The sequence below is a fragment of the Nyctereutes procyonoides genome, unplaced genomic scaffold (genome assembly GCF_905146905.1).
Source record: "Nyctereutes procyonoides isolate TBG_1078 unplaced genomic scaffold, NYPRO_anot_genome, whole genome shotgun sequence".
NCBI lineage: Eukaryota > Metazoa > Chordata > Mammalia > Carnivora > Canidae > Nyctereutes > Nyctereutes procyonoides.
In genome coordinates, this window is record NW_026575044.1 from 31,194,910 (window position 1) to 31,222,739 (window position 27,830).

Genomic DNA, 27,830 nt, shown 5'->3' on the forward strand with positions numbered 1-27,830 from the left:
GCGAAATTCTTTGTGGCATCTAGAAGACCAAAGCATCGTGGACAGACGGTAACGGGGAGTCAGCCCAGCGAAGTGGCTGCTGGAGCCGGAGCGCAAGGTCCCCCGCGCAAGTGCAGAGCTGTCTGTGGCAGACAACACCTAAACGCTTAGATGGGGAGATAACTTCTGAGGGCTGCGATTACACATGCCTGTGTCCCCTGAGTTGCCAAAACGGCAGCTAAGGAGGCACCACTTCCTTGCATGGAGTTTGTGCACCATTCTGTTTGTACCCAGGGGCAAGGCAGGTTAATCAGGCCAAGAAGGAGGGGAGGACGTGGGAGTGGGTAATAACTGGGAGCATCAACCTGGGGGGAAAGGGAGGAGGGCTGAGGATGGAGGGTGTTCCCTGTTGCTTCTGCCTATGTGTCAAGTGGCAGGAGAAATTTTGAAAGCTGTGAGGAGGAGCTAGTGACTGGGTTTTGGGGTGTTTTGTACCCCACCCTCCCCACTTGTAGGAAAACCTCTTCACATTCAGAGGTAATTGAATTGGAAGGAGGAAGGCTGACCTGGGAATAGGAGGAAAGCATTTCTCCTGCCTTTTGTCACTTGCCTCCTGACTCCTCCAAACCCAGCTCAGCCATTGGGAATCTGCTTAAGCCACCCTGTACATCCCAAGCTGCCCTATTCTCCAGCCACCATCCCTGACCATTGGGACCACTTCTGATGGCTGTGGCCTCTGCTGCCTCAGGGAGCATCTTCTGTAAGCAGCTCCTTTTCTGTCTCCTGGTGAGTAACAACCAAAGGATTAGGGAATTCTGAGCATGTCACTACGTGCTTCCTCCCTCAGTTTGGGCTTGAAAGAGAGTAGGGGTGGCAGTGGAAGGCAGAGAAGACGGACTGGGAAAGCACAAACAGAGCTGAGAAAAATTCAAGAGTTGAGAGACCTGTGGCCTGGGGATGGCAGGTGTTTTGTTTATTCTTCACGTGCTCACTGCCAAGACATGGCAGTTTTTCAAGGGAATCCCCTGTTCAGTCTTACTGTGGTGCTTCCTAAGGAGGAGTGGAATGAATTCATTCCTCGGGCATTTGGCCCAGAGGTTCTGAGGTTTGCTTTTGTTAGTAGTCATTAAATAAGCTGTAGATATTTTATATGCTTAGTTCCACTGAGCCACAAGAAGAGGAAAAGAAGTCCAGGTGAAGATGCAGATTATCCAGGACTTTCACATTACCCACCAGGAGCTAAGAGAAGAGCAGAACTCCTAGTTTAAACAAGGGGTTTAACTTGAGAAAAACAATAAAGAAAAATGAGTCCATCATTGAAAAAATTCCATTAACTTGGCTTCTACTTAGGTTTTTCAGAGCTCTGTTAAGTGTGTCCTCAGGTGCTGTTTTTCTTTGGTCGGGATGAGAAAGAGGGAACTTGTTCCATATCTCCATCTGGCATTTCTGAGCTGGGAATTAGCAAAGTATTTTAGCTTCAAATTATGTTTTCAGGATTTAAATATTTAACTATATGGGGATAAACATTTTGTCCATATAGGGTTGATGGTTATATTCTCATTCAGTAACTCCCTGGGGGGGAAAAAACAACAACCTCAGAGACCACCTTCTATTAGTATCCGGCAAAATGCAGTGAAAGATTTCTTTTCTTTTTTTCTTTAAGATTTTATTTATTTATTCATGAGAGACACACACACAGAAGCAGAGACATAGGCAGAGGGATAAGCAGGCTCCCTGCAGGGAGCCAGATGTGGGACTCTGTCCCAGGACCCTGAGATCACGACCTGAGCCAAAGGCAGACGTGCAACCACTGAGCCACCCAGGTGCCCAGAATATGGCGAAAGATTTCTGAGGGATTCCTCAAGATTTCTTTTGCTTCTGGTCTTTGCTGTGTCCAGTATCCTTTGGTTCATCCCTTGCCCATCCATCCTTAACCTCCATAATAGCTAAAAGGATATCTGACCCCAGCTCCCTCTAAATTATTAAGCTGTTAATTTAACTTAAAAACTGAAACAGTACTTCTGGAGATCTCCATTGTCTCTGTCTACAAAGGCAGAAGCAAAGAAGTGGAGGTCCTAGGGCAGGAAGGAAAGATCAGTGTGGGAATGGGAATGTGACTATATCCTCTGAGAATAATGTGGGTGTGTATTTATAGGTTAGATATATGTATACACATAGATATATACATATATGGATGTGTGCATATGTATGCATATTTTGTTAATTATAAAATACTTTTTTTTAAATAAAATACTTTTTACATCATATAGTTAGATCATTAGTAATAGAATTTTTATGTTCAGAGAATTCTCAGGATATAATTTACTTTATTCCTTGGCATTAGGAATGATTATATTAAAAAGTCAAATAAGTAAGAATGTCTTATGTTTTAAACAGTGGCTATTTAAATTAAACTGAATACAATTTCATCAAATTCGTTCTGCAACTATTTGTCAAATATCTATCATGTGCTGAGCACTGAGTTGGTTACAGAGAACAAGACAGGTGTGTTTTTTTGCCTTTAGTAGCTTACAGATGGAACAGATGCCTGGAAACAGAAAGAGCATTGCATGACTGTATAATTAGCCTTATGCTACATTCCAGGAAGGAAAGGTGGGGGAGTTGTGAAAACATGTAACAGGGAGGCTAAAAAGAAAAATAAATAAATTAATTAAATTAAAAGGCATTTAATTAATTAAAGTGAATACACATTGACTTTTTAAATTCCAGTTTTTGGTACTATCCTCGTAACAGAGTTTTTGTAAAATTACAAACTATTTAAATAGGCTGACACAGTATGGCCAATAGAATTTGGTTGAGCTGGAAATGAAGTACACACTCTGGAGCATGGACGATAATGCCCTCTTTCTTTCTTCCAAATAATAGATCCCATAACTCTAGAAATATGTCCTCAGAAAAATTAATCATAAAACTGACCTGGTTCTGGGAAATCTAGCTCTGCTCTTTCTTATATTTAAGTAATCAAAAAAGCAGTCATTTTGATAAACAGAAGAGGAAGCAAATAAATACAAAATGCCAAGGAAAAGAAGCAAACTGTGTTTTGAAATTGTCAACATTTTAAAGCTAACAACTTATTTTTTTCCCCAGGTAATTTATCTTCTTTCCTTTAACTACCTAGCTTTCTAAAACAATATCTGTGTCTTGAATTTAATTACAGATCTTTACCCTATCGAAAGCTACTCTCTGTATTTTGAATTATATTTTTTTAGACTAGTTTTTTATTCGAGATCACTTAGACTTGGACTGGCAAGCCAGTCCCAGGAGTGATCTGAGATAAGTGAAGATTTGTGGGTGCTGTTCTTTAAGAGGTTAAAAAAAATCCTCATGATTTCTAGCCTTAATCTACTACAACCTCAAATTTTTGGGGGCTGTGGAAATGATGATTTGTGTACAAATATGTGATCATTACATTCCAAAGTTAAATGATTTCTTCATGTGAAGAAATCAGAGTGACATTTATGAATGGCCTTAGCGATGACAATTTCTATGTAAAATCAATTGTTTGTAACCCATTTATTTTGAAATGATAACAATATGATTTGGGTTCTAAGAATTACTGTTCATTTTAATTTTTCACTAATACTTAATGACTGTAGTGCCCCTAAAGCCACTTCTTTTGCTTCTCCCTTTCAAAATGAATATGGGGGCACCTAAGTGGCATTGTCTGTTGAGCATCAGACTCTTAGTTTCAGCTGGGATCCTGATCTCAGGCTCCTGGCGTCAGGCATGGAGTCTGTTTGGGGCTCTGTCTCCCTCTCTCTCTCTGTCCCCCCCCCCACTTTCTCTCGCTCAAAGAATAAATAAATATTTAAAATAAAATAAATATGAGAAATATTGAAGGACTAGAAGATAAATTTGTTTCTAAAATCAACATTTTTATCAATAAGACAAAACTGTAATGTGAAAGTTTGAGATCAAATATAATTCCTGATTCGTTGTTTTGTTTTTGTTTTTTTTTTTTGAGGTTTTAATATTATCTTGTGATGCCTGTCAGAAAATTTCTCTTCAAGTTCCTTCTCATCTTCAGGCTGAAACACTTGTAGGCAAAGGTGAGAAATGGTGTTAAGAATTTCATAGTCTTAACTGCTGCATTTAGCTTCAGGCTGCTCTTGTAAACTTTGGGATATAGCCATGAAATAGCTACTTGGCATTAAAATTCAAGATAAAATGAAAGATGGACTACTTGTTTTTTGGTAGTGGTTAGAAACAATTAAAGTTCCAAGTTAGTTGTATACTTTTCTTGCCAGAAAAATTATCAAATATCAAAAGGCTAAATTAGCTTAGTTCAAATGACTGAAAGCACAAAAACCAGAAGCATATTTTAATCTGTATCAATGAATCTGCTGCCCAAATTCCAAACCAATGCTCTTTAATCAATTGATATAAAACAGACGTATCAAAATGTAAATGCCCCCAAATAATATTTATGCTTGAGGTTGTCTATGATGAACAAGGACCCTCCAAGAATTTATGTGATCTGTTATGCGGAATAGCTTGTGAAAGTCAAATAAAATTTCAACAAGTCTTAATTTAATTTTCAGCATAGGTTGATTGCTCTGAGTGCAAGAGTCACATCTCTTTTTATCAGGTTTTTCTTTGGCCTTGAATTTACACCTTGAATACAGAAGTGTTATCCTTTCCAAGACAGACATCATTTTGCCCAGTGCTTTGAAGTTTTAAATTAATCCATTGCCTTATATCTTCTGAAAATACTTAAAAGATAATACCATCTATACTCTATAGACACATAGCCAATATGCTAAATATGTTAAATATGAATCTGTAAAGGAAATGTTTTGATAAAAATATATAATAAGTATTACTTAAGCATAGAATGTTTTTCTTACTTTTTGCAACAGATGTAGTTATCAAAGATTACTGCAAACATGTTTCAAATCTACTCATATCATACAGTTACACTTTAAATAAAATGGTAAATTTGTATGTATATATATGTATATATATTTGTATGTATATATATGTACATATATATATATACACATATCCATAAATAAAGGTTAAAGCAGAAACAATAAATCCAGAGACACTAAGAAAATAATTTATATCTATTCACAAATTATCTTATGATTAAAATAATGGAAACTATGACCTCATTTATTTAATTATTTAATTTTCATGGCCGCTAAATCTCAGAGTAGTAGGTACTCAACAAATTCCAAGCATAACCTCCCTCTTCATGCTTGTCATCTACTAACTCTCAGTTGTCATTCCTGTAAAACTTGTTCTCTCCCTCTTTTATTTTACAAATTACTGTGGCTGTCTTCCCTGCAGTGAATCTGAAGGAGTGCTTCCAGTCAGCCAGCCTTATCCTGTCCAGCGATCCTGACTTCAGGATTCTAGAAGATGGCTCCATTTACACAACACATGACCTCATTTTGTCTTCTGAAAGGAAGAGCTTTTCCATTTTTCCTTCAGACAGCCAGAGCCAGGAACAGAAAAAGATAGAAATTGTACTGGATGTGAGAGGAAAGAAGGTATACAGGCCAAGGATTTAAACATAACAATCTGCTTATTAGAGTCTTTCATTTCATATGTTTCCTTCCACGTTAAATTCATGGTTCCCAAATTCTCACTCATTTGTTTATTCCACCTCTAATCAACCTATGGAAATACCAGACTGTTTTAAAGAGGAGTGGAGCTATTTACAAAATGGTGTAAGAAGGAACAGCTCTGTAGCCAGGGAGCAAGGTCAGATTATCAAATGTTTCAGATAGTGGTTTGAGGTGTGGCAATTAGAACGACCAACCTGAAGAACAGGTAGGTCTAAAAGGCAGTGAAAATTGATTTAGGTTGGAGGTGTGGCACTCCACCCTCAGTGGCTTTCTCTCAAGTGTCTGTGGGTCTCAGTCTCTTTAAAGAAATAGTCTAAAGCTTGCTCCCCTCTTCATAGAAAATGCCACGGGGTCCCTGTCTTCAGAGAATGAAATATAGCCAGTCCACAAGACTGATTTGAATGTTCCAGCTCTAGGCTCCTTTTCTTGCAGTGAGTGGTAGCAGTCAAGGTGTGGGAAGGGAGAGGTTATCAAAATTCACACAAATCTCGCTTTGAGCAAACTCTGCACGATCAATTAAGTCTTGTGAAATAATTTATTAATAAGTAACTTAATTTATGAGAGACTTCTCCAGCTAAATTCCTTTTGATTAAAATAATTCTTCACCACATTTAGAATATGCCTGCATATTAATATGCATTACATATATTACAAATTTAGGAGAAGGCTTATGAAACATTATATAATATTGTAGAGTTTCCACGTCACATAAAATAGAATATGCCTGAACGAATGCTGATCTCTGTCTTTGTATAGTTATACAAATGCTTTGCACTGTAGCTAGTGTTAAATACTGATTGTACCACTCCTAGTGGAATAAAATAAATTCTTAGGTATTTATTAGTGGATTATCTATGTTTAGGGGATTTATATGTCTCAAGATGGCGTCTTTCACCAATGCCCCACAAAGTTATGGTTGTTTAACTGATTAAATCATATGAAACTGGTTCTTATGTGTGCGTGTACGTATCTTACTAACAAAGAATGAAACAGTTTGGGTATTATCTATGATATTGTTATGTACAACCCTTGCTTATTTTCTTCATGTTGATATACATGCTAAAATCACATTCCTGATGTTAGGCAGTGCTATATTTCTTTATCTCTCATCATATGCAGGTTCCCAAGAAGAGGCACACCAAAGACACAGTTCTCAAGCGCAGCAAGAGACGATGGGCCCCTATTCCCTGTTCACTAATGGAGAACTCATTAGGTCCATTTCCACAACATGTTCAGCAGGTACACTTTACCTCATTTGATGTTATATAATAGAGGTTTTGCTTATTTATTTTTAAAACTTTCCATTTGAATTGAATCAGGGCTTTAACCTGTGGGTACTCATAAGGATCATCCATTCACCAAAACTAGAAAAAAAAATCAATGTATTTTGTCACTTTCCTCCAGAAATCATATTTAGCATTTAGAAACAAGTTTCATATTTTGGTTTCTGATGCTCTTAAATCTATATCCAGAGTCTCCTGAATACCAGAATTTAGCATTCTTGGACAGAGGAAATGCCTACAGATTTTACATAATTCAATTGTCCCTTTACTGAACACTTGTCCTCATAGAAAAAGACCAGTATTTTGTTTATCAAAAAGATGGCATCACTGCTAGATAGCTGGAGTGTAAGAAAAAAGGTCGGCTTTGAAATTATGAATTAATTGTGGATGGAAAGTTGCATTATTTTTGCTTTTTTAAATCAGAATGTTTCCATTCCAAATAACTCAAAACCACTGAAATTGTCACTATACTTTATAAAGGAATAGGAATTAAGTGAATAGGAATTGTGAAGGTATAGTCAACTCCAAGATTTTCCATATATACAGATAATTCAATAGAATTTGAGATCAAATAGATGATCCAGACTGTGGCTTTGCAGATTGCAGAATATGAATTAGAACTTGAAAAATATGGGAGATAATGGGTAAATAAGCAGAGGAAAGACAGACTAGGTGAATAGGAGAGAGAGCAATACAAATTAAAGCATCGCCACAGAGTAGGTTGGAGATGTTTATTATAGCATATTTGTTCTTTTACTAAATTGTCACTTAATGTTATAGGTCCAATCTGATGCTGCACAGAACTACACCATCTTTTACTCCATAAGTGGACCAGGAGTGGACAAAGAGCCCTTCAATTTGTTCTACATAGATAAGGACACGGGGGATATCTTCTGTACAAGGAGCATAGACCGTGAGCAATATGAACAGTTTCCAGTAAGATTATGGGATTATTTATTCAGAATTCTCTTTTTAGTTACTGTTTATATATTTTCAGTGCTGCATATTTACATATTGGAAGGATTAATTAATTGGAAGGATAATTAATTATTTGATTTTATATTTTAAATATTGTTAATGGATAGTGTAAACTTCAAATTTCTATTAGTGCAACTGATGAGGAAAGATAATAGTTATAATAAGGGAAGAAAAGGGGAGAAAAGCTATATAAAATATAATGACAAAACTTTAAAGGACAGACTTTTATCTGTAGAATCTTGGGACAATAGCAGTGAATTTTGTTGAGTTTGAAGTTCCATATAATAACAGATTTCAGTTACTCTCAATCCTGACTGTACACGTGAGAACTTTTTAAAAAATACTAATGCTTGGGGTCACTTCCCAGAAGTTCTAATTTAATTGTTCTGGGATGAGGCCCCAACAACTGAAAATTTGAAATCACCCAAGGTAATTCTAAACATATCCAAAGACTGAGATCCACTGCTTTCACCTCTTGAATAATATTGTGCTTTTCTTTTATTTTCTCTGATTGTTCTCCAACCATGAGAACCTTGGATACTGTTTTATTTCTTTAGTAATCCAGAATAGGTTTACCAATTCCTCTTATTCTACCTAATTTGACCCAAACAAAAAGTCTAGCCCTTCTGAAAATTAAATCCTTTTTTTTTTTTCTTATTTCGAACTTCACATACCTCCTTTGTGTTCTGATGTCTAATCTGACATACAGGAAAAATTCACAATGAGTTTCAGGAAGATGGTGAGTTAAATTGTTTAAGCACTTGGATTCTTGAATTATAAGTGAGTATAATTGAAGAGCTCTTTTTTAAAGGAGTATATAAAGGGGAAAATCATCTCATACTTGGACAGTCCCGAAAGTAACAACTTAGCAGTTATTTGAAAGATAAGTAGGAACTGGTAGCCACACAAAGGCAGTGATGAAAGAAGTTAATGATTGTGTGGGGTATGGGGAGTGAAGACCCTATCCTAAGGATGTCAAAACAGAGTATAAGGTGGTGAAATTTTTAGAACAACATAAATGTCCCACTTTAGGGATTTCATAAATAAATGGTTGGATTAGAATGACATATTTTTTTATAATTTTATGCTCCCACCCCAATTCTCTGAATAAACATACTTTATTCATAATAATATCAAATTATTACTTCAGAAAATAGCTTACATAGACTCTAATAGGAGAAATATGTTAAGCATTATCGCAAACATTTTGATCAAGAAACCAAATAAATGTTTGATAAATGTATAGTAGAGATTACTTTTTTAAAAAAGTTACTTTTAAAAGAAATAAAAATAAAAATAAAAAAGTTACTTTGCTACATTTTAACAACTTTTAAAGGACAAAAGGAATAAAATAGTTTGGATTTATGCTTAAAGTTTGGCTCATGTTTCTCTAGTTCCAATGAACATAGTTAAGATTGAGTTGATATTAAGAAATACCACTTGCAAATTCATAAGATTCATAAGGGAAAGTATAACAACCAGATGTAAACATGATACAAGTTAGGAAATCACTTGAGGCAATAGAGAATGGGAGTCTTCTCTGTCAACATAGAGGTATAAATTAAAATAATACATCTTTGCTTTTCTATCAAATCAATTTCTTTTTTCTTTTAAGGATTTTTATTTATTTACTCATGAGAGACACACAGAGAGAGGCAGAGACATAGGCAGAAGGAGAAGCAGGCTCCCTGCAGGGAGCCTGATACAGGACTCAATCCCAGGACCCAGGGATCACACCTTGGGCCAAAGGCAGATGCTCAGCCACTGAGCCACCCAGGTGTCCTTTTATCAAATCAATTTCACTTATTAGCTTTATATTAGAAAGCTTCTTTCTTTTTTTAATATTTTATTTATTTATTCATGAAAGACACACACAGAGAGAGAGGCAGAGACACAGGCAGAAGGAGAAGCAGGCTCCATGCAGGAAGCCTGATGTGGGACTCGATCTCGGGTCTCCGATCAGACCCTGAGCTAAAGGTGGCACTAAACTGCTGAGCCACGCAGGCTGCCCTAGAAAGCTTATTTCTCTGGAAATGAATAGAACCTCATATCTGCCACTTTTTCTGTTAGCCTTGGACAGGTCACAACCTTTAAGAATCTGTATCCTTCTCTGTCTCATGGGCTATTACTAATAGTTGTATTACATACCTTAGAGCTGTTGCAGTCATTAAAGACTTAAACTAAATATTGGTGAAATCAGCATGTGAACTGTACAGCTCTTTAAAAATATTCTAGGGGTAAGTCACACAATATACATACTCTAGGATTTTGCCCTCAAAACAGGATTTTGATGGGATTCCCCATTTTTTTTGTATTTATATTACCTATATAAATGTTCTGTATTATTCAGTTATTGTTGCTTGAAATAATTTGATTTCACTGATTATTGGCACAGGTTGCCGTGGATCTAATTCAATATATTTTGTGCTCCTGTTCTTTCTCTTCCCCAAGTTATATCGTTTACTCTTGGCTTGTAAATATTTTTCTGGATGAGCCACACCATTATTGCAGTTTGAGGAGTTTGTTTTAAACCATTGAATTCATCTAATCTTTCAGGGATGTGTATGAGGCTATTTTTTTCCAAGTTTTTCATAGGATAGTTGTATAAGAAGAAGATTTTCTTTAATAATTCCAGTTTATCCTATGAAAGAAAGCAGTTAAACTTATGTCTCTTTGAGTGTTGAGGAGAATCTGTATATTTTGTAAATACTTTGGGAAAAATTGGTTTCAGTCTAGTCCCTTACCTATGCAACCAGAACCTTATTATCTTGTAACATATGTTTCTTTTCAGCCACACAGGTCTTCCTACTATCTTTACATGTATGTTGCTAATCACATTCTGTACCTACTCAGCTTTGGTGCCACTGCTCTCCCTACCTCTTCCCAGTCTAAACTGGATATCTTTCTTTACAAGGTCAAACTAAAGTTCTCACCCCAGTTGGCAACTGTTTGGATCTTCCAAAAAAAAAAAAAAGAAAATCAGCAAACTGCTGTGAAAAAGAATTAAAAGAGATGAGATTCTTCAAGCTACAGAAGAATTCAAGGGATACACATGTATCATATATGTTTCAAAAAATATATATATATATAAATCATATATATCAAAAATACACATGAAATTTAAATAATGCTCTTCTAACTCAGCTAAAAATATGACTAATTTTAAAGTGTAATATTCTTTATACTTCTTTAATAATATTCAAATTATGATTATTGCTTTCAGTATTAAATAATGTGAACTTTACTGTAAAACCATTACTATTATTGAGTTTACTTTAATGAGTAAATAAGAAAGTATTTATAATTATGTTTCTTTGGAACATAAATGGATTCGCCTAGGGAGTTAGGCTATACTTTGAAGTTTAACTATAACCCTAGTTTAGTTCATCCTCTTTATACTAATGATTTCTATTTTGAAACTGAGATGGAGATACTCAGCTAATTATTAGTAAAAAATAAAACCAGGTACCTGAAGGAGTACCTGAAACAAAATCACCTCATCTGAATCCATGGAATTTGAGATAATGGTATTTACTTGTTGTTAAACACCAGGAAACACTATTATTTCAAACTACAAGTGATTATATGGTGGGAACCAGATGATCTTCATTTCTAATGAAGAGAAGCATTAGCAAAAGGTTGTGTAAATTATAGTAGGATGGACTTAGGTTAGATAGGAAGAAATTTTAATGCCAATGTGAGAAGGTAGAAGAATTCATTACAAGTGATTCTATGGAGAATGTTCATAATAATTTTTACAAAGTGCCTATATAAGGGGTAGTTTGTCTTTCTAAAAAGGAAAGATGAATGAAATTGAATGTGAAAAGCTATTTATTGAAGAATTACCCACCAGGGCACTATGTTAGGTGCTTCAGCACACAAATATCAGTATGTTTCAGGCTTCTTCTCTGAGGACAATTGTAATCTTATAGAGACATAAAACAATTTCATAGTTTTCTGTAGCTAAAAATCTCAAAATAGCAGCAGTTTAAAGAACGAAAAATTCATACAAAACATGAGGGGAAAAGAAGAGGTTGATAGGAAGGCTGAAGAGTGTGATATCTGGACATGGTGGTGGTGATGATAATCATGGTGCTGCTGGTGCGGGTGGTGAACTGGAATACCCCTGTATTCCATCCCTGAGTTCAGAATTTATTGAGAAATAAGATTCAGTGATCAGACTGATGGAAATTGAAGTATGAGTTTTATTACTGAAAAAGCCTCCCGAGGGGTTGTTTGGGGAAAAGTAAATCGGGTAACAGAGAGAACATGGTCATTTCAATATCTCCCATCCCAAAGATTGGAGTGGAAGTTTCTTCCCCTCCAGATGAATGGTGAAGATGAAATGTTCATCTTTTAACACAACAGTGGGGATTTTGTGGTTACTTTCATAGATGATACATAAATCACTACGAAATCTGATTAGGTAATACCATGATTAAAATTGTGTTTTGTTGAAATGAATCTGACTTGAATGCTACAGAAATTGGAAAAGTTCAATTAGAACAATTGCAGGAAAATTGGTAGGATAATATGTAGGATACATTTGGAGTCTCATGAGAATGTTGGCATTAGGAATAAAAAAGAGATAATGAGTGGCAGAGACACAGAATTATCATAATCTCTAGAGCTTGGCAACTGACTAATAAGGCTAATGAAGGACAGGAAGGAGGTAGATACCTGGAATTTTAACCCTGGTTCATTTTGGAAGATGATTACAGAAGGAAAATATGGAGGAATTTATTTTGGTGAAGGATTGAATTAATAGAGAATCCACCTTGAGCATGTTTAGTTGGTGCTGTCAGTAGAGAAAATCTGTTTAACTCAACAACTCTTTATTGAGCACTTCTGCATAAACCACATAAGAAGAGTGCAGAAATAAATTGATGGTCTTTGAAAAAAAAAAAAGGACATTAAATCCTGGCCTTTGGGACCAAGATATATCATTCTGAGATGATATTTGGAGTGTATATGATTTTTATAGGCACTTTTATTACACAAGAAATATGTTTATGATAGACAAATGAGAAAATGCAGGTAAAGAATTTTTAATTGATATCAACCATCACTGAAGATGGTTGATATCTATTTACCTGTACATGCAAATCCATAAATAAATGGAATCATATCTTTTATAAATTAAAAGAATACTTGTTATTAGCATAACTGACAGAAGTTTACATATATTCTAACAAGCAGAAGGGCAGGCGGGTAATTCAGAGAACAGAGCAGCCTCATTTAGCTGGGGTGTATGGTACTTGGTGGGGAAAATAATGTGAACGCTGTAAGAGATTGAAGCCATTTGACAGCATCCTCTACGCTGGTGTGTTGTTCGTCACATAACTTCTTAGTCACATATTCTTTTGTGGATGACTTTTTAAACACTATGTCTTTCCCCAACTGCTAGGCTTAATTTTGTATATAATTTGTCATTTGAGAACAAGCTGATGGTGTTTGTCTACCTTTCAGCTCTACGCCTATGCCACAACAGCAGACGGTTATGCCCCAGAGTACCCACTCCCCTTGCTATTCAAAGTTGAAGATGATAATGATAATGCTCCATATTTTGAAAACAAGGTGACGATCTTTAATGTGCCTGAAAATTGTCGAACTGGTAAGTTCATATCTTAGGAAAACACTAGATTTTTGCTTCAATTCAATTCCTCACTAATGTTTTAAACACAATTATGCAAAACGTTTAAAAATGCTTGAGTGTCAAGGATATTCTATCTAAAACTATTCATATACTCTTCAAAGGCAAACCTTTTGGTGTTCATTTTTGCTGTTCACATATAGAAGGCAGCTAATACATGAAGTTATTAACTTTGTTAGATTAATCCACAATGCATATGAATGTGGACAGACAAATGCTATTCATATTTTCTGTTTTAATCGTGTACATAGGTGTCACAGATGCATTTACAAAGCAATAAATTAAAAAAATAAAAATAAATAAAGCAATAAATAATGTGAATCTTTACAAAGTTTCAATATGTTTTCAAGGACCCAGAAATACATCATCTCATGGATGTATCTGACTTATAACAATATACACATTGCTTACTTGGCATGTTTTCCAAACAAATTTAAAAAATCAAACTGGTTTGATGTTATAGGCAGCCAAGATTGTGACCTAGGTGCATTAATGGGTGTAAGCCTATCCAGTTTATCTTAAAAATAAAAAAAAGTTACAAGAAATGCCTCCTCTATTCTATTGTCATTTTGTATGTATGCATGTTTAATATTGTTCTTTCACAGTCAGTGGTTTGCTAATACAACATTCTCATACTTGGATTTCTGGGCTGTAAATATTGTCCAAGTGATACTGAGACAGCTACACAGTGTTTGTCTTTCATATATTAATAATTACTTGCATATATTAACAGTTCAGCACATGTATTAAAATATCAAGGTGTAAAATCTTGGATATCATACTCAAAGCTGTGCTATTCCTCTAACATTATCAAGTTGGCTTGTAAAAGAAATAAGACATGCAGAGAAGGTCCCATCCAAAAGTGGCCTGTGAACTAGGGTGATGGGTTGAGGGGAAGATTTTGAGAAACATTCTTACCAAGGGTGGGGTGGATGTTCTCATACATGTGGAATATAAATCATGTTATTCAGAATACCCACATAATTGAAGTTTCCCAGTGAGGGGAGCTTGGAGTTCGGGAGAGCTTTTAAGACACTCCGCTTATCTGTAAAGTCAATATACTTGTCATTTTGGGGAGAATATGCTACAAACATACCTTGTTTGTTTGTAATTCAGTTATATTGCTCTTTTAAACTCTTGACAATATGGGATTTATCTGAACAGGAACTTCAGTGGGACAAGTGACCGCCATAGACCTTGATGAACCTGACACTCTGCATACTCGTCTGAAATATAAAATCTTACAGCAAATCCCAGATCATCCAAAGCATTTCTCCATACATCCAGATACAGGTGTCATCACCACAACTACACCTTTACTGGATAGAGAAGTAATGAACTGATTAACTAATTTTACAGTCACTAAACTATATTTAAGTTGATAATGAACTCCCAGAGGAGTTTGGCCACCTCTCCAACCCTCTTCTCTACAGGCCGTGCTTAGGGCTTCTCTGGATACTTCCTTCATCTCTACAGAGATGTGGGGGAAGGTACAAGATATTAGACAAGTTCTCACTTAAGATCATTGACCTGATCTGATGTGTCGATATGAAATAGCTTTAAATTTTGAAATATTATGTTAGACATATCAAGTTTCTATTGTACTGACTAGCCAGTCTCTTGTTCTGTATTTATATTTAAATACCTCTTTTTTGGTAATAAATAAATAAATAATGAATGTGAAATAATCAGAATTTAAGCAATGGCTATGAGAATTTAAAGTTACAGGAAATAGAAGCGTTCATCAATGTACCTTCTTCTTTTCTTTTCAGAATTGTGATACATACAAGTTAATAATGGAAGTGCGAGACATGGGGGGCCAACCTTTTGGTTTATTTAATACAGGAACAATTACTATTTCACTTGATGATGAAAATGACAATCCACCATATTTTACTGAAACTTCTGTAAGTGTGTCTTTGTATTCATTTCTCTAAATTCATTTACTTTTTCAAAAAAAACCATGAGGAATTTGATAGTTCTGTGAGATTACATATTTTGTTTTTTTGAGAGCTACCACTTACAGATAACATGCCAAAAATATGATTTCTGTAAAAATAATTGAAGGAGCAGTTATTTTTAAATGCTAGGATAAAAGCTACTCTCTTGGTCATGGAAAAACTTGATACTGTTATGTATTCATTGTTTTCTTGGATGCCAAGGTCTGTTATTGGATGCCTTGGATTTAAGTTTATTTTATGGACCGCAAGGAAAGAGGCTCTCTCCCTGGTATTCTTTGCACTTTCACTTCCTAAGATGAAAAAGAGACTAGCTGAATATCTTCTGCTTTGCTGGGACGTCAGTAGTACAGTGTGGCCCTCCCATTATTTATATGCAGATTCTCTCAGCATCATGTATGAGTGAACTTTTCCTTCTACACAAAACAAGAAACATATATATAGGATGATACTTCCAGGAAATGGCTCTTCTTTCCTGAACTTTTAGTAAGTAATCTTCATTTTTTCATCAATCTCTACCAGAGAACAAGTTAAGGAAGAGAACAAGTTAAGGTGGTGCCTATCACCACCTCCAGTGATAGGCACATTTATTCAATGTTTTATATGAATCCCTACTGCTTGTAAGGATATGTGTATCCCATATTTTATTTGGGAAAATGAAAAGTCAGTTAAATAACTTGCTTATGATCTCATACATATAGACCATGTAAGAGGAAAAACTGGGATTAGAATCAAGATAATCAAGATTTGTTGTACTTCAATAGCTATCAGGTTATCATACTTCCATGAATTCATCTTATCTCTAGAAGATTATGATTTACTACTTTTTAAAGTCTTTTAATATAATATGCTTCTGTAACTGTATTTCTTTTTTGAAGGGAAAATGGGAAAATGTGATTTAATTTCTCAAAAAAAGGAAAAACTTTTTCCTTAAAATGTTTGCTAGGGATTCAGAAGGAAATTAAAAACAAAAATTGGCATAGTAACAAGTCAGTAATAATAAGAAATCAATGTAGTTTTAATTATCATAAATATTAAAGGCTTAATATGTTAATATAAAAGGGACCGTGGACTGTAAACACTGAGGAGATTCAGAATAGAGACAATTCTGAGTGCTTGAATGATTTCAGAAAAGTTTAGGAGTTAAGACATGAATTAGTCTTTGAAGAATGGATAAGATTTGAAAAAGCAGTTTAGGAGGAGAGAAGTAAGCAATGCATTAAATTTGTAAATTCTTTCCAATATGTGATTGCACCTTCCCATATCACTTTATTTCCCTTTTCTTTATTTTTTTCCCTTTTTTCTTCCCTTTTTCCCTTTTTTCTTTTTTCTTTCTTTTTTTCTTTTTTTCCTTTTTTCTTCTTCTTTTTCCCTTTTTTCTTTTTTCTTCTTTTTTTCTTTTTTTTCTTTTTTTCCCTTTTCTTTAAATGTAAGTTTTAGAGTAGAAAATCAGATTGTTAAAGCTATGAATTTATAATAACCAGAGGAAATTGTTTTAGTATTTTGCAGAAGTAGAAGAAAACAGAATTGATGTCGAGATTTTACGAATGGCGGTACATGACCAGGACTTGCCAAACACTCCTCACTCAAAGGCTATCTACCAGATTCTACAGGGAAATGAAAATGGAAACTTCAAAATTAGCACAGACCCCAATACGAATGAAGCAGTCTTGTGTGTAGTCAAGGTAAACAACAACAAGAAAACAATCAGGCAAAAAAAAAAAAAAAAAGAAAAGAAAACAATCAGGCAATACTTTAAAAAATACTAATGCATACTTGGGCATATCATCTACATATCTATATCCTATGTACTGTATATCTCTATAGTAATTTCTGCATATTTGTGACTAGAGAATTGCAATGAAATGCTGAAATTATTTACAATGGTTCACATAAATTTATTGCTATTACTATTATTATTATTATTATTTTACTGCATGCACAAGTTGTACGTTCCTCCTAAGATTTTTAGAGAATTTCCTTTAATTATTTTACTTATTTTTTCAGTCACTTTCTCTTTTACTTACTGGAGTTTTTGTTTCTTATTGATTGTTTTTTAGGGGGTCTAAGTTTCTCCTGCTGTCCTTTTTTTGTTATTGATAGATTCAGTCTCTAATTGATTAACTGTTGTTTCAAGATTCTTATTATTCAGTTCAGGACTGAACACTGTGATTAGGAGCTATAAAAACCTATGTATAACAATTCTTTTTAAAACCCCTAAATATAATGTGCTTCCAAAAGATGCTGCTAGATAGTATCATTATAATTTTTATGCATACACTCAGGGTAACTGCTCCCTTATAGCCAAATCTTGTGTTGTAATAATCTAATTATTTTATATATTTCTTCTCATACTCTTTATGTACTTCTGTTGTCTTAGTTATTACTGTTATCCCACATGATACTTTGGAGTTATCCAAACATTTATTCTTTATTTCTATTAATATTTAAACTTGTAATGAAAAAAAAATGAAAGCAAGAGCTTCCTGAATAAAAGTGAGAAGAAAAATTGGTCGAATCGTCAACAATTTTGCATTTGATAGTGTTTATTATTATAGGAAGTCAACTATTAGTCTTTAACTACATTAGCACCTGCTTTTTGGTAACATTTTATAATAAAAAATGATATTCCTTTTTGTGCTCAAACTTGGAATCATAATTATAAATCTTCCATAAATAATGTTACAAATTGACTAACCAAAGTTTGTTTATTGAATAGCCATTGAACTATGAAGTCAATCGCCAAGTTGTTTTACAAATTGGTGTCCTTAATGAAGCACAATTCACTAAAGCAGCAAATTCAAAAGCTCCTACTATGTGCACTACAACTGTCACTGTTAAAATTAAAGACAGTGATGAGGGCCCTGAATGCCAACCGCCAGTAAAAGTTGTTCAGAGTAAAGATGGCCTCCCAGCTGGAGAAGAATTGCGTGGATACAAAGCGTTGGATCCAGAAACACTTAGTGGTGAAGGCTTAAGGTAAAATATTCTTCAAAATGATATATTTTGAGATTTTGTCCAATCTTTGGTTTGAGTATTTACATTTGATTTCTAAAAATTAGGTATAAGAAGATAGGAGATGAAGATAACTGGTTTGAAATTAATGAACACACTGGTGACTTGAGAACTATAAAAGTACTAGATAGAGAATCAAAATTTGTTAAAAATGACCAATACAACGTTTCTGTGGTTGCGATGGATACAGGTGAGTGCAATTTTCTAGAAATATAGGATATATTTTTAAGGAAATCCTGGGGTGAACTTTATTTTCATATCAAAATTTAATGGAAAACATGTTTGCATGGATTGCTCAATTTATTGGAGGCCACCCAATGTCAGCTCCAGTGCATCAGTAATACAAAGCTAAGAGGTGATGATGAATGGCCAAAGACACGGTGGCATCCTCCAGGATCTCTATTGTTTTCAGGAGTACGTATTTAGAGTATTATGGTTTGAACTTGCTGAAAGGGTTTTGCCCTCCTAAAGCAGTTGGGTTCAAGGTAGGTCTGTTCTGAGCCTCTCTTAATGGGGAACAAAATATATATCCTATTTCTTAAGAAATGGTAAAATGATGACTCTTTAGTCTTTTGCTATGGTTTGCAATCCTTCTCCAAGGTTAATTCTAGAGCTTACTTTTTGGAAAGTATAAAATAGTAATTGCATTATGTTCAAGGTATCAATAGGAAGTTGTAAGTTAGCCAAGAAATACCAGGCAGGTCATCAGGTTCTCAAGGTGAATATGACTTAGCTCTTAGGACTAACATGTTCACAGTACAATGAGTCAGCGATCATCAAAGTGTTCTGAGAAATCAAAGGAGAATATTGCTGCCATTGTCCATAGAAGTTACGACAAGTTTCAGAGGAGGTGATATTTGATATTTGAGTGGGTTCTTGAAGGATAATAAAGTATTATCAGGCAAAGAGAAAGAGAAAAGTATTCCCAGCAGTGGCAACAGAATGTACCAAAGCAGAGAGGAAAGAGTGCACCTAGTGGGTTTGATGAGAAGTTTTACAAAGTCTGAGCAAAGAGTATGCGAGGAAATGAGTCAGAGTTGGAAGTTAAAGGAAGTGATTGATGACCAAATATGAAGTCTTTGTACATTCAAGATGAACATATGCTCTTCACAAAGAATGATGTAAGAAATCAATTTTATTTTCAACTGGATATTCCGTAGTAACATCGCTCATCATCTCATATCTTTTCATTTTAAAAAGAGCCTCAGGATATCACCTGATACAGCCATTAAACTTCAAGGAAGAGTGACATGTTACTATTTTGTACTTGTAGCAATGATATTTGTGATCCAAAAGTGTGTGAAATTCAAGTTCAGAAGGCTAGTAGAAAGTAGATGCCAGCTGTTTAATGTAGATATATTGAAAATAAAATTTTAATTGAAGGATATCTTATTTTTAATCTTTCTTAGATGGCAGATCTTGCACGGGAACATTAGTAGTTTTACTGGAAGATAATAATGATCACCCACCACAAATTGAAAAAGAAGTGACAATTTGTCAGAATGCTAAGGATTATGCTGTTCTCAAACCTGTAGATCCTGATGGACCTGAGAATGGTCCACCTTTTCAATTCTTTCTGGATAATTCTGCCAACAAACTTTGGAATTTAGAAACAAAGGATGGTATGTAATTATGCTAAATCTTCTAATCAGTAGGAAGTTAAACTGGCTGATGGTTTTGACATTCACCTTAGTTCATTATGGTAAATATTCATTTTAGGAAATTATTTTATTGATCCCCCAAAAGGATAATACCTTGCTATTTATTATTATTATTATTATTATTATTATTATTATTATTTTGAAAAACTCTTGTTTGCATCTAATGAACCTCCCTCCACATGGCTTCGAGCTACCAGGACACAGTCTTGTCCTCCCTCCCCGGCCCCCACACGTACCCTTTAATCTTCCCTGCTCTCCCACTGAAGAATCTGGCCTTCACAGTAACAGGCCGTTTGGGGAGCTTTCCCTTCCCTAAAACTTTGCAGTAGCTGGGTCACAGCACATCAATGATAGGAGAGGCTCCAGTCTTGTTTTTGTCAGCAGTTACCCATGTCTTATTACTGACCAAGGTCCACAGTTTGTCAAGGTTGACAGTTGGGCAGAAGCTGTTTCCTCTTTAAGTGCTAATGCCTCATACCAACTTTTCAAAAGTCATGTAGGTGATATTTGTTGAAGCTGATCTTATGGTGGTGCATGCCACCAGCATTACACTGGCCTTCTGGGTGCTTCATGTTTGCTGATGCAGATGTGTCCACAGCTCCCATGGTCCCAAAGTTTCCAAGTCTCCCTCAGTCTAGATGGTGTGTTGGCAGCCCAGATGAAAGAATAATACCTTACTTTATTTAAAGCAGTGGATAATATATTTATGTTTACACTCTTATTCCAAATATCTTTTAAGAAAACATATAAATCCATTTTATTATTTTATTTTATTTTAAGATTTTATTTATTTATTCATAAGAGACACACAGAGAGAGACAGAGACATGGGCAGAGGGAGAAGCAGGCTCCCTGATTGGGATCCTGATGTGGGATTTGATCCCAGGACCCTGGGATCTCCTGAAGGCAGATGCTCAACCACTGAACCACCCAGGTGTCCCTATAAATCCATTTTAATATAATATTTGAATAACATTGTATATATATTAGTCTAATGTAAGTGTAGAGCAATATTAATTAATTTTCTTGGTTTTTCAAGAAATCTAAGTCATTTTTAAGAAATAAAAGTGAGGGCCACCTGGGTGTCTCAGTAGATTAAGTATCTGTCAGACTCTTGATCTTGCTTCGTCATGATCTCAGGGTTGAGAGATTGAGACCTGCATCAGGCTGTATGCTGCTCCTCCTCTCTCTCTGTCTCTCCCTCAAACAAACAAACAAGCAAACAAATAAACCCACTAGACTTTTTCCTTTAAGCTAAATTCTGCACCTTCCCTCCCCTCTGCCCCCACTCCACACCAATCATACTAAGTAGGAATAATATTGCTATTGAAAGGTCATGTAAATATATATTCTGTTTTTTCCCCTCTAGGTAAAACTGCCATTCTTCATCAACGGCAAGTTCTTGATTATAACTATTATACTGTGCCTATCATAATAAAAGATAGACATGGTTTACATGCAAAACACATGTTAACAGTGAAAGTATGTGACTGTACAACCCCGTCTGACTGTAAAATGAATGTTAAAAATGTGAGAGATGTTAAGCCATCAAATGTAATACTTGGAAGATGGGCTATTCTTGCCATGGTTTTGGGTTCTGCATTGCTGTTATGTAAGTATGATTATCGAGAATGTGTTAGTTGAAGGCTTATCTAATATTTAAAAAATGTATATATTTGGTACTTCTTTATTTAATAGCCTTGGTAAGTGTGTCCTTCTAAAAATCTTGTGTGTACTATATGACTGAGGGTTCACAGAAGAAGAAACATATCAGTAAGAGCAGATTAAATTTAAAGTAATTTTCAGAAGTGTATTCTTAGTTCTTCCAATAGGATCTATCCTGTGAGACACTGGATAGATCATTTTCTCTTCTTTGAGATCATTTTTCCACTAGTAAAATACAGAGTTTGGTTAAGATTCCCTCCCATACAAAACATAGTCTTTTAATCAGCCAAATTTAAAGGCATTTCTTTTTTTTTAATTTTTTATTTATTTATGATAGTCACACAGAGAGAGAGAGAGAGAGAGGCAGAGACATAGGCAGAGGGAGAAGCAGTCTCCATGCACTGGGAGCCCGATGTGGGATTTGATCCCGGGTCTCCAGGATCGCGCCCTGGGCCAAAGGCAGGCGCTAAACCGCTGCGCCACCCAGGGATCCCTAATCAGCCAAATTTATGCACAGGAAGAATTAGTGAAGAATATTTCCAAAATTTGCCTAGATGTTTATGCTCACTGTTACTAATGAAGCAATTTAACCCACATCCTAAAATTCCAACGAGTATACCTGGCTGGTTCAGTCAAAACAGCACATGATTCCCGATCTCGGGGTCATGAGTTTGAGCCCCACTTTGGGTGTAGAGATTACTTAAAAATAAATAAATAAACTTAAAAAAGAAAATTGGAATTGTTAGAAGAAGAAGAAGAAGAAGAAGAAGAAGAAGAAGAAGAAGAACTCCTGTTAGTGGAAAATGATCATATGGTGGGCCACTAGAAAAGTAATGCATGAAAAGAGTGTCAAGAGTTTGCATTCTGCAAACTGCTTTTTTCAAGATGCAAAAGTGATGGAAATCGTTGCCCACAATTCTTTTATCTCTCCTTCCCACTCATACTTCCTCCTGTTTTCCTTTCTTTTTTACCACTTTAATTGACCACAGAACCTATTTTTATTGACAGACTTGCCCCAGAGTCTTTACTGTGTCCTAATTCATTGAGTTGAGGTTCAGGTTAAACTGGATACTTCCTGTAGCACTGTGATTAGTTAACATGCACTTTCAAAACTGAGCACAGATTTTATGTAACTGTCTTTCAAGTTTGTGCTTATGTCTAATGCCCTTTGAGCATGTTCTCTATGGATTTGAACTATCAGTAATACTAGCTGAAATTTCAATCAAAGGGAGCTACTATTCCAGTGTGGAGGAAACAAGAGAAGCATTTAAGTTAATCCTGGACTTGGGAAGTGACCTGTTAATTAACTATGCTCACTTCATCCTTCTTACTTTTTATTGATTCCTTTCTCATTTTGCCTAATAACATTATCTCAGTAAAACAGAGCTGCTCTATATACTAAATGTTTGTTAATATTCTGTTTTAAATTTCATGACCTGAAGAGATCAAATTTTTAAAAATTCCATGAAGATACTTTTAAAAAATCATGACTTGGGTGATTTAATATATAGCAGCCTGAAGAAAAATACTATTTTACTTATATAATTTTTATTTTTTAGGCATTCTCTTTACTTGTTTCTGTGTTACTGCTAAGAGAACAGTAAAGAAATGTTTTCCAGATGTAGCCCAGCAAAATTTAATTGTGTCAAACACTGAAGGACCCGGAGAAGAAGTGATGGTAAATTAGATTTCACTTTCATATGAATTGTACAGTGATCCAATGATAACAGCTGATTCTTACATAATAATAGTAATAATAATAATAACAGCTAATGTTTATTGAGCACTAACTCCACATGTTCTGCATGCATTAACTCATTTGAACTTCATAATTCTATTGTATTGGTTTCATAAGACCAAAGAATCACAAAATGGTAGTTCCCAGACTTATGGCAGCACAAATAAAATTTTCATATTGCATTCTTCTTAATGGCATTTCACCTTGCCCACCCTAATTGAGTATGGTCTCATTCTAATTTAACGAAATGCGTATGTAATGACCTATTTTCAAACAAGATCACATTCTAAGCATGGAGGGTTAGGATTTCAATGTATGAATTTTGTTGAGAAAGATAAATGAAAGCAAATTATTTAGTTACAGTGTGATTCATTTATTTTATAACTTTATTTTTAGGAAGCAAATATTAGACTGCCCACGCAGACATCCAACATTTGTGACACAAGCATGTCTGTGGGCACTCTTGGTGGCCAAGGAGTCAAAACACAGCAAAGCTTCGAGATGGTCAAAGGCGGCTACACTTTGGATTCCAACAAAGGAGGTGGCCATCAGACCTTGGAATCCGTCAAGGGAGCAGGACAAGGAGTAACGGATGCTGGCAGATATACATATACTGACTGGCACAGCTTCACCCAACCTCGGCTTGGAGAAGTGAGTGCCAGTGTCTTCGAGTTCATATTACATAAAAGTTAAAGACCATTATGCATAAGGATTTCCCCAAAGTTTTATTCCTCAGGCACTTGGAACTCATCACCTTTTTAGTGTTTCATTGTATCATAGATACAGATTTCAGGTCCAAACCCAAAGGGAAAAATTATCTTTTAAGGTTTAATGTTTAGAATAAGGTTCACAAAACTGCAAAACTATCTAGAAGCGGCATATGTAGACATGTTTAGGAAGTATAAGAAGCTTTTTCCCCCAAAATTACCAGGGAAAGTCGCCTGGAGTGAAAGATTTGTATAGAGTGACGCATGGATCATAAATTACGAACTTTTTTTTTAAGTATACTGAATCCTCTGTGTAGTTATGAAGACCTGGCTATCAACATCAACCACATAGGCTGTTTAGCTTTTATTTGGGGTTTTAGTTCCTTGTTTTATGTTCAGAGTAATCAATATTGGTTACTACTAGCCAGTTACATGTATTACATTATTGCCACCATATAACCATATATAAATAGAAGAATCATAGCCTCTATTGGTTCCCCCAAATATGTGAAGAAGCTACAAAGATACATTGGAACTGTACAAATATTATGTCCAAATGGGGATATTGTAAGTTAGCTTTGTGATATGTGTATATCTTTAATTTTCATAAATGTGTTCACTAGGAGCATTTATATATCTGCTATATTTTCAGAATGAATATAATACAGACCAATCATGTGCATTTTTTATATGTAGGAATCCATTAGAGGACACACTCTGATTAAAAATTAAACAGTAAAAGGTAAATCAAAGACATTATTTTTATGCTAATATGTTTAGGTGTCTTTAAAAAAATAATAAAATGTGCTCTCTTTTGATACAGAAGGTGTATCTGTGTGGACAAGACGAGGAGCATAAACATTCTGAAGACTACGTTCGTTCGTATAACTATGAAGGAAAAGGATCTGTGGCTGGCTCTGTAGGCTGCTGCAGTGATCGGCAGGAAGAAGAAGGGCTTGAGTTTCTAGATCATCTGGAACCCAAATTTAGGACGCTAGCAAAGACATGTGCAAAGAAATAAATGTGTGTTTTAAAAGAGAAACATCTACAAATTCATATGTAGGAGTTCATCGAATATAAAACCATAGCAGCATCTGCTAATATATTTGTTTATTGGAGGTAAACTTCGAGTCATGTATAGATAAGAATACTATAAATACAAAGCTCTGCTAAATTCTCCTCGTCTGATATAACTTCCATGTTCTCTAGAAAGAAAAGTTTCATGTGTTATTTTTTTTATGCATGTATATATTGCCCTTTACAGGACTCTGCAAATGTCCATTCTTGCATCTTCTCTTTGAAAACTTACTTTGAATGCTATGAAAGTGTGTGGTGAGAGAGCTGGGTATTGTCAAGGCTAATGAGCAATGGATTTTAATTTGAGATGAAAATTAAATATTTTCTTCAAAATTCCCGGGAGATTGCTCTTAGAAATGCTCTTAGAAATATTGTTCTTGGTGCCAGAGAATTGAATCCTCTACCTGAGCGGCTATGTATTGAAAGACACTTAAGTATTCTTTGGTGCAAAATTCAGTTTGGTAAATAAATATTCATTTCTCACTATACTTTTCACACTGCGGAGGTGCTCCCAGCACCGTTTGCTTTCAGGAACCTTCAGCGCTTGGTCCTTGGATCTCTGCCCATATGGATGCATAATCAGGTTCCTACAGTTTCTGGGATTGTTGGAAAGAAATGGACCAGAACAAGCTCACAAAAATTTGAGCCACAAAGATTTTGTTAGGATCAGATGGAAGGATTTACAAGAAAGAATTGCAGCCTTGATGTCCATGGTTTGACTTAGACTCACAAATAGGTTTTGTTTGCCCACCCAGATATACTATTACCTTTTTAAAATATAAATACCTTGGCCAGAACATGCACTGTCTACTTTGACAGAGGCCTACCATCTTCAAGCATTTGTGAAACCAGCCTGGCAGGCATTAGACTTGCAACCCTGATTCACAGTGCTTAGCCTTTTATAAATACGCTAAAAATGGAATGAGCATTCATATTGGAATGTAATACTCTGACTACCTTGGTAATTACTTTAAGAAAATGGAAAATCAGAAAAAATGCATTTCTAGCATGTAAATGTTAAAATATAGAGATTTATGAAAGCAACACTTAACCAAACATTTGTTAAATGATGGTTAAATGAATGAACACGAGTTAATAATTTGTTTTGAACATATAACATCTTAATGGGATATTATGTTGTATTGATTTAGAAAGAAGCTATATATACAAATGATATTTTAATAATCTTTTGTGCCAAACTTTCTAAATTTATAAACAGTAACAGTATATATCATATGGAAATTTCTCATTCAGACAAAAAAAACTGTTTCATTTTTAAAAATCTATTAACTAGTTCATTATTAAAAAAAGTGGTTGATTTTTTTAAAATTTTGTAATTACTCTTCTTATTCTCAATTATAGCTTCTGATTAAAACTGTTTCTTGATGTGAAATTGGACATTAGAGCAGAATAAAAAAGTAGTTATAATAAAGAAATATTTCATTGTATAGGATGTTCACAATGTATGATTTTTATAACAATTGTGAATAAAATAATTTTGGGGGGAATGCAATTTCTGTTGTTTCACAATGGTACCAGTTTGGAGATTTTTAAGTTTAATATTAAAAATTTGGAAATAAGTTATGCCATGTTATATTCTTGAATGTAGATATAGAACATTCTCTGAGCAACTAAAAACCATTAGCTGAATATTAATATCTGTTTATGTTTTCATTTCTTATATTTACTTAAATAGGAAAGAGAATTTTATATCTGAACATTAAGTACAATTAAAGGCCAAATTTTAGCAAACCAGAATCTTTAGGAAGTACAGAAAATGAATTTGTATTAAGTAGTTTCGGCTATTTTAAATATTTTCTAATATTATTAAAATTTATCTCAGAGGAACTATGACTTGTCTTTTATTTAGGAAATTCACATTCTGTTTACACTCAAAATTAAACATTATTTGTACAATTGATAAAATTCATGAAACTCCACTGGCCTATTTACCAATTTAGTTTGTTAATAAAACATTGTATTTTATGGATTATTTAATATAAGTTAATCATCAATTGTCAATAAGTAAATCATTATGAATTCTTCTTATTTTATTAAATCTGTAGTTAGGGAAAACATACAATTAAGCTTTTCTTGATTCAGATCTGAAAAATATTTCATGTAAAAAAATTCCATGGGAACACCAGAGTGATGAAAATTGATATAATTATTATAAATTAGCTTTATTAAATACCTCCTTAACTTTACTGAGCTTTCAATTCTCCTAAGTTTATTAAAATATTTTATAAAACTTGATATCTATGCTTATATTTACTTTAAGAAAATGGAATATGCTCTTATTTGGAAATTGTTCACAATAGATGTTCTAGAGTTGAGGATTTTTATTCTTATAGAAAAGAAAAGCTAACTCCATTTTGTGGTGTCTCAGCTATAAAAGTCCTGTACCAGTTGAAAATCCTCAATTAGATTAGGGTAATGAAACAAAACAAACTGTATATTTCTTATTTCTGCATGCATCTGGTCTCTTATCTGCTTTTCTAATAAATCTGAAGGAATACTGCA

General features: G+C 34.6%; 1 protein-coding gene across 4 annotated transcripts; it reads left to right on the forward strand.

The window, feature by feature from the left end:
- Positions 1–407: 407 nt before the first annotated feature.
- Positions 408–27,830, forward strand: DSC1 (desmocollin 1). 4 transcript variants are annotated; one of them, XM_055323828.1, is made up of 17 exons: positions 408–765; positions 3,965–4,049; positions 5,293–5,495; positions 6,693–6,812; positions 7,637–7,792; positions 13,304–13,448; positions 14,652–14,818; positions 15,260–15,394; positions 16,945–17,130; positions 18,165–18,424; positions 18,508–18,650; positions 19,870–20,082; positions 21,490–21,732; positions 23,345–23,463; positions 23,920–24,174; positions 24,927–24,972; positions 25,054–25,144. In XM_055323828.1, exons 1-16 carry the CDS (start codon positions 703–705, stop codon positions 24,960–24,962), a joined length of 2,529 nt encoding a protein of 842 aa, XP_055179803.1. In that variant the 5' UTR covers positions 408–702; the 3' UTR covers positions 24,963–24,972; positions 25,054–25,144. The 4 variants fall into 4 exon arrangements, with proteins under 4 accessions (XP_055179803.1, XP_055179801.1, XP_055179802.1 ...); XM_055323827.1 differs by lacking the exon at positions 408–765 and adding an exon at positions 2,822–3,087; XM_055323826.1 differs by lacking the exon at positions 24,927–24,972 and having other exon boundaries at positions 25,054–27,830.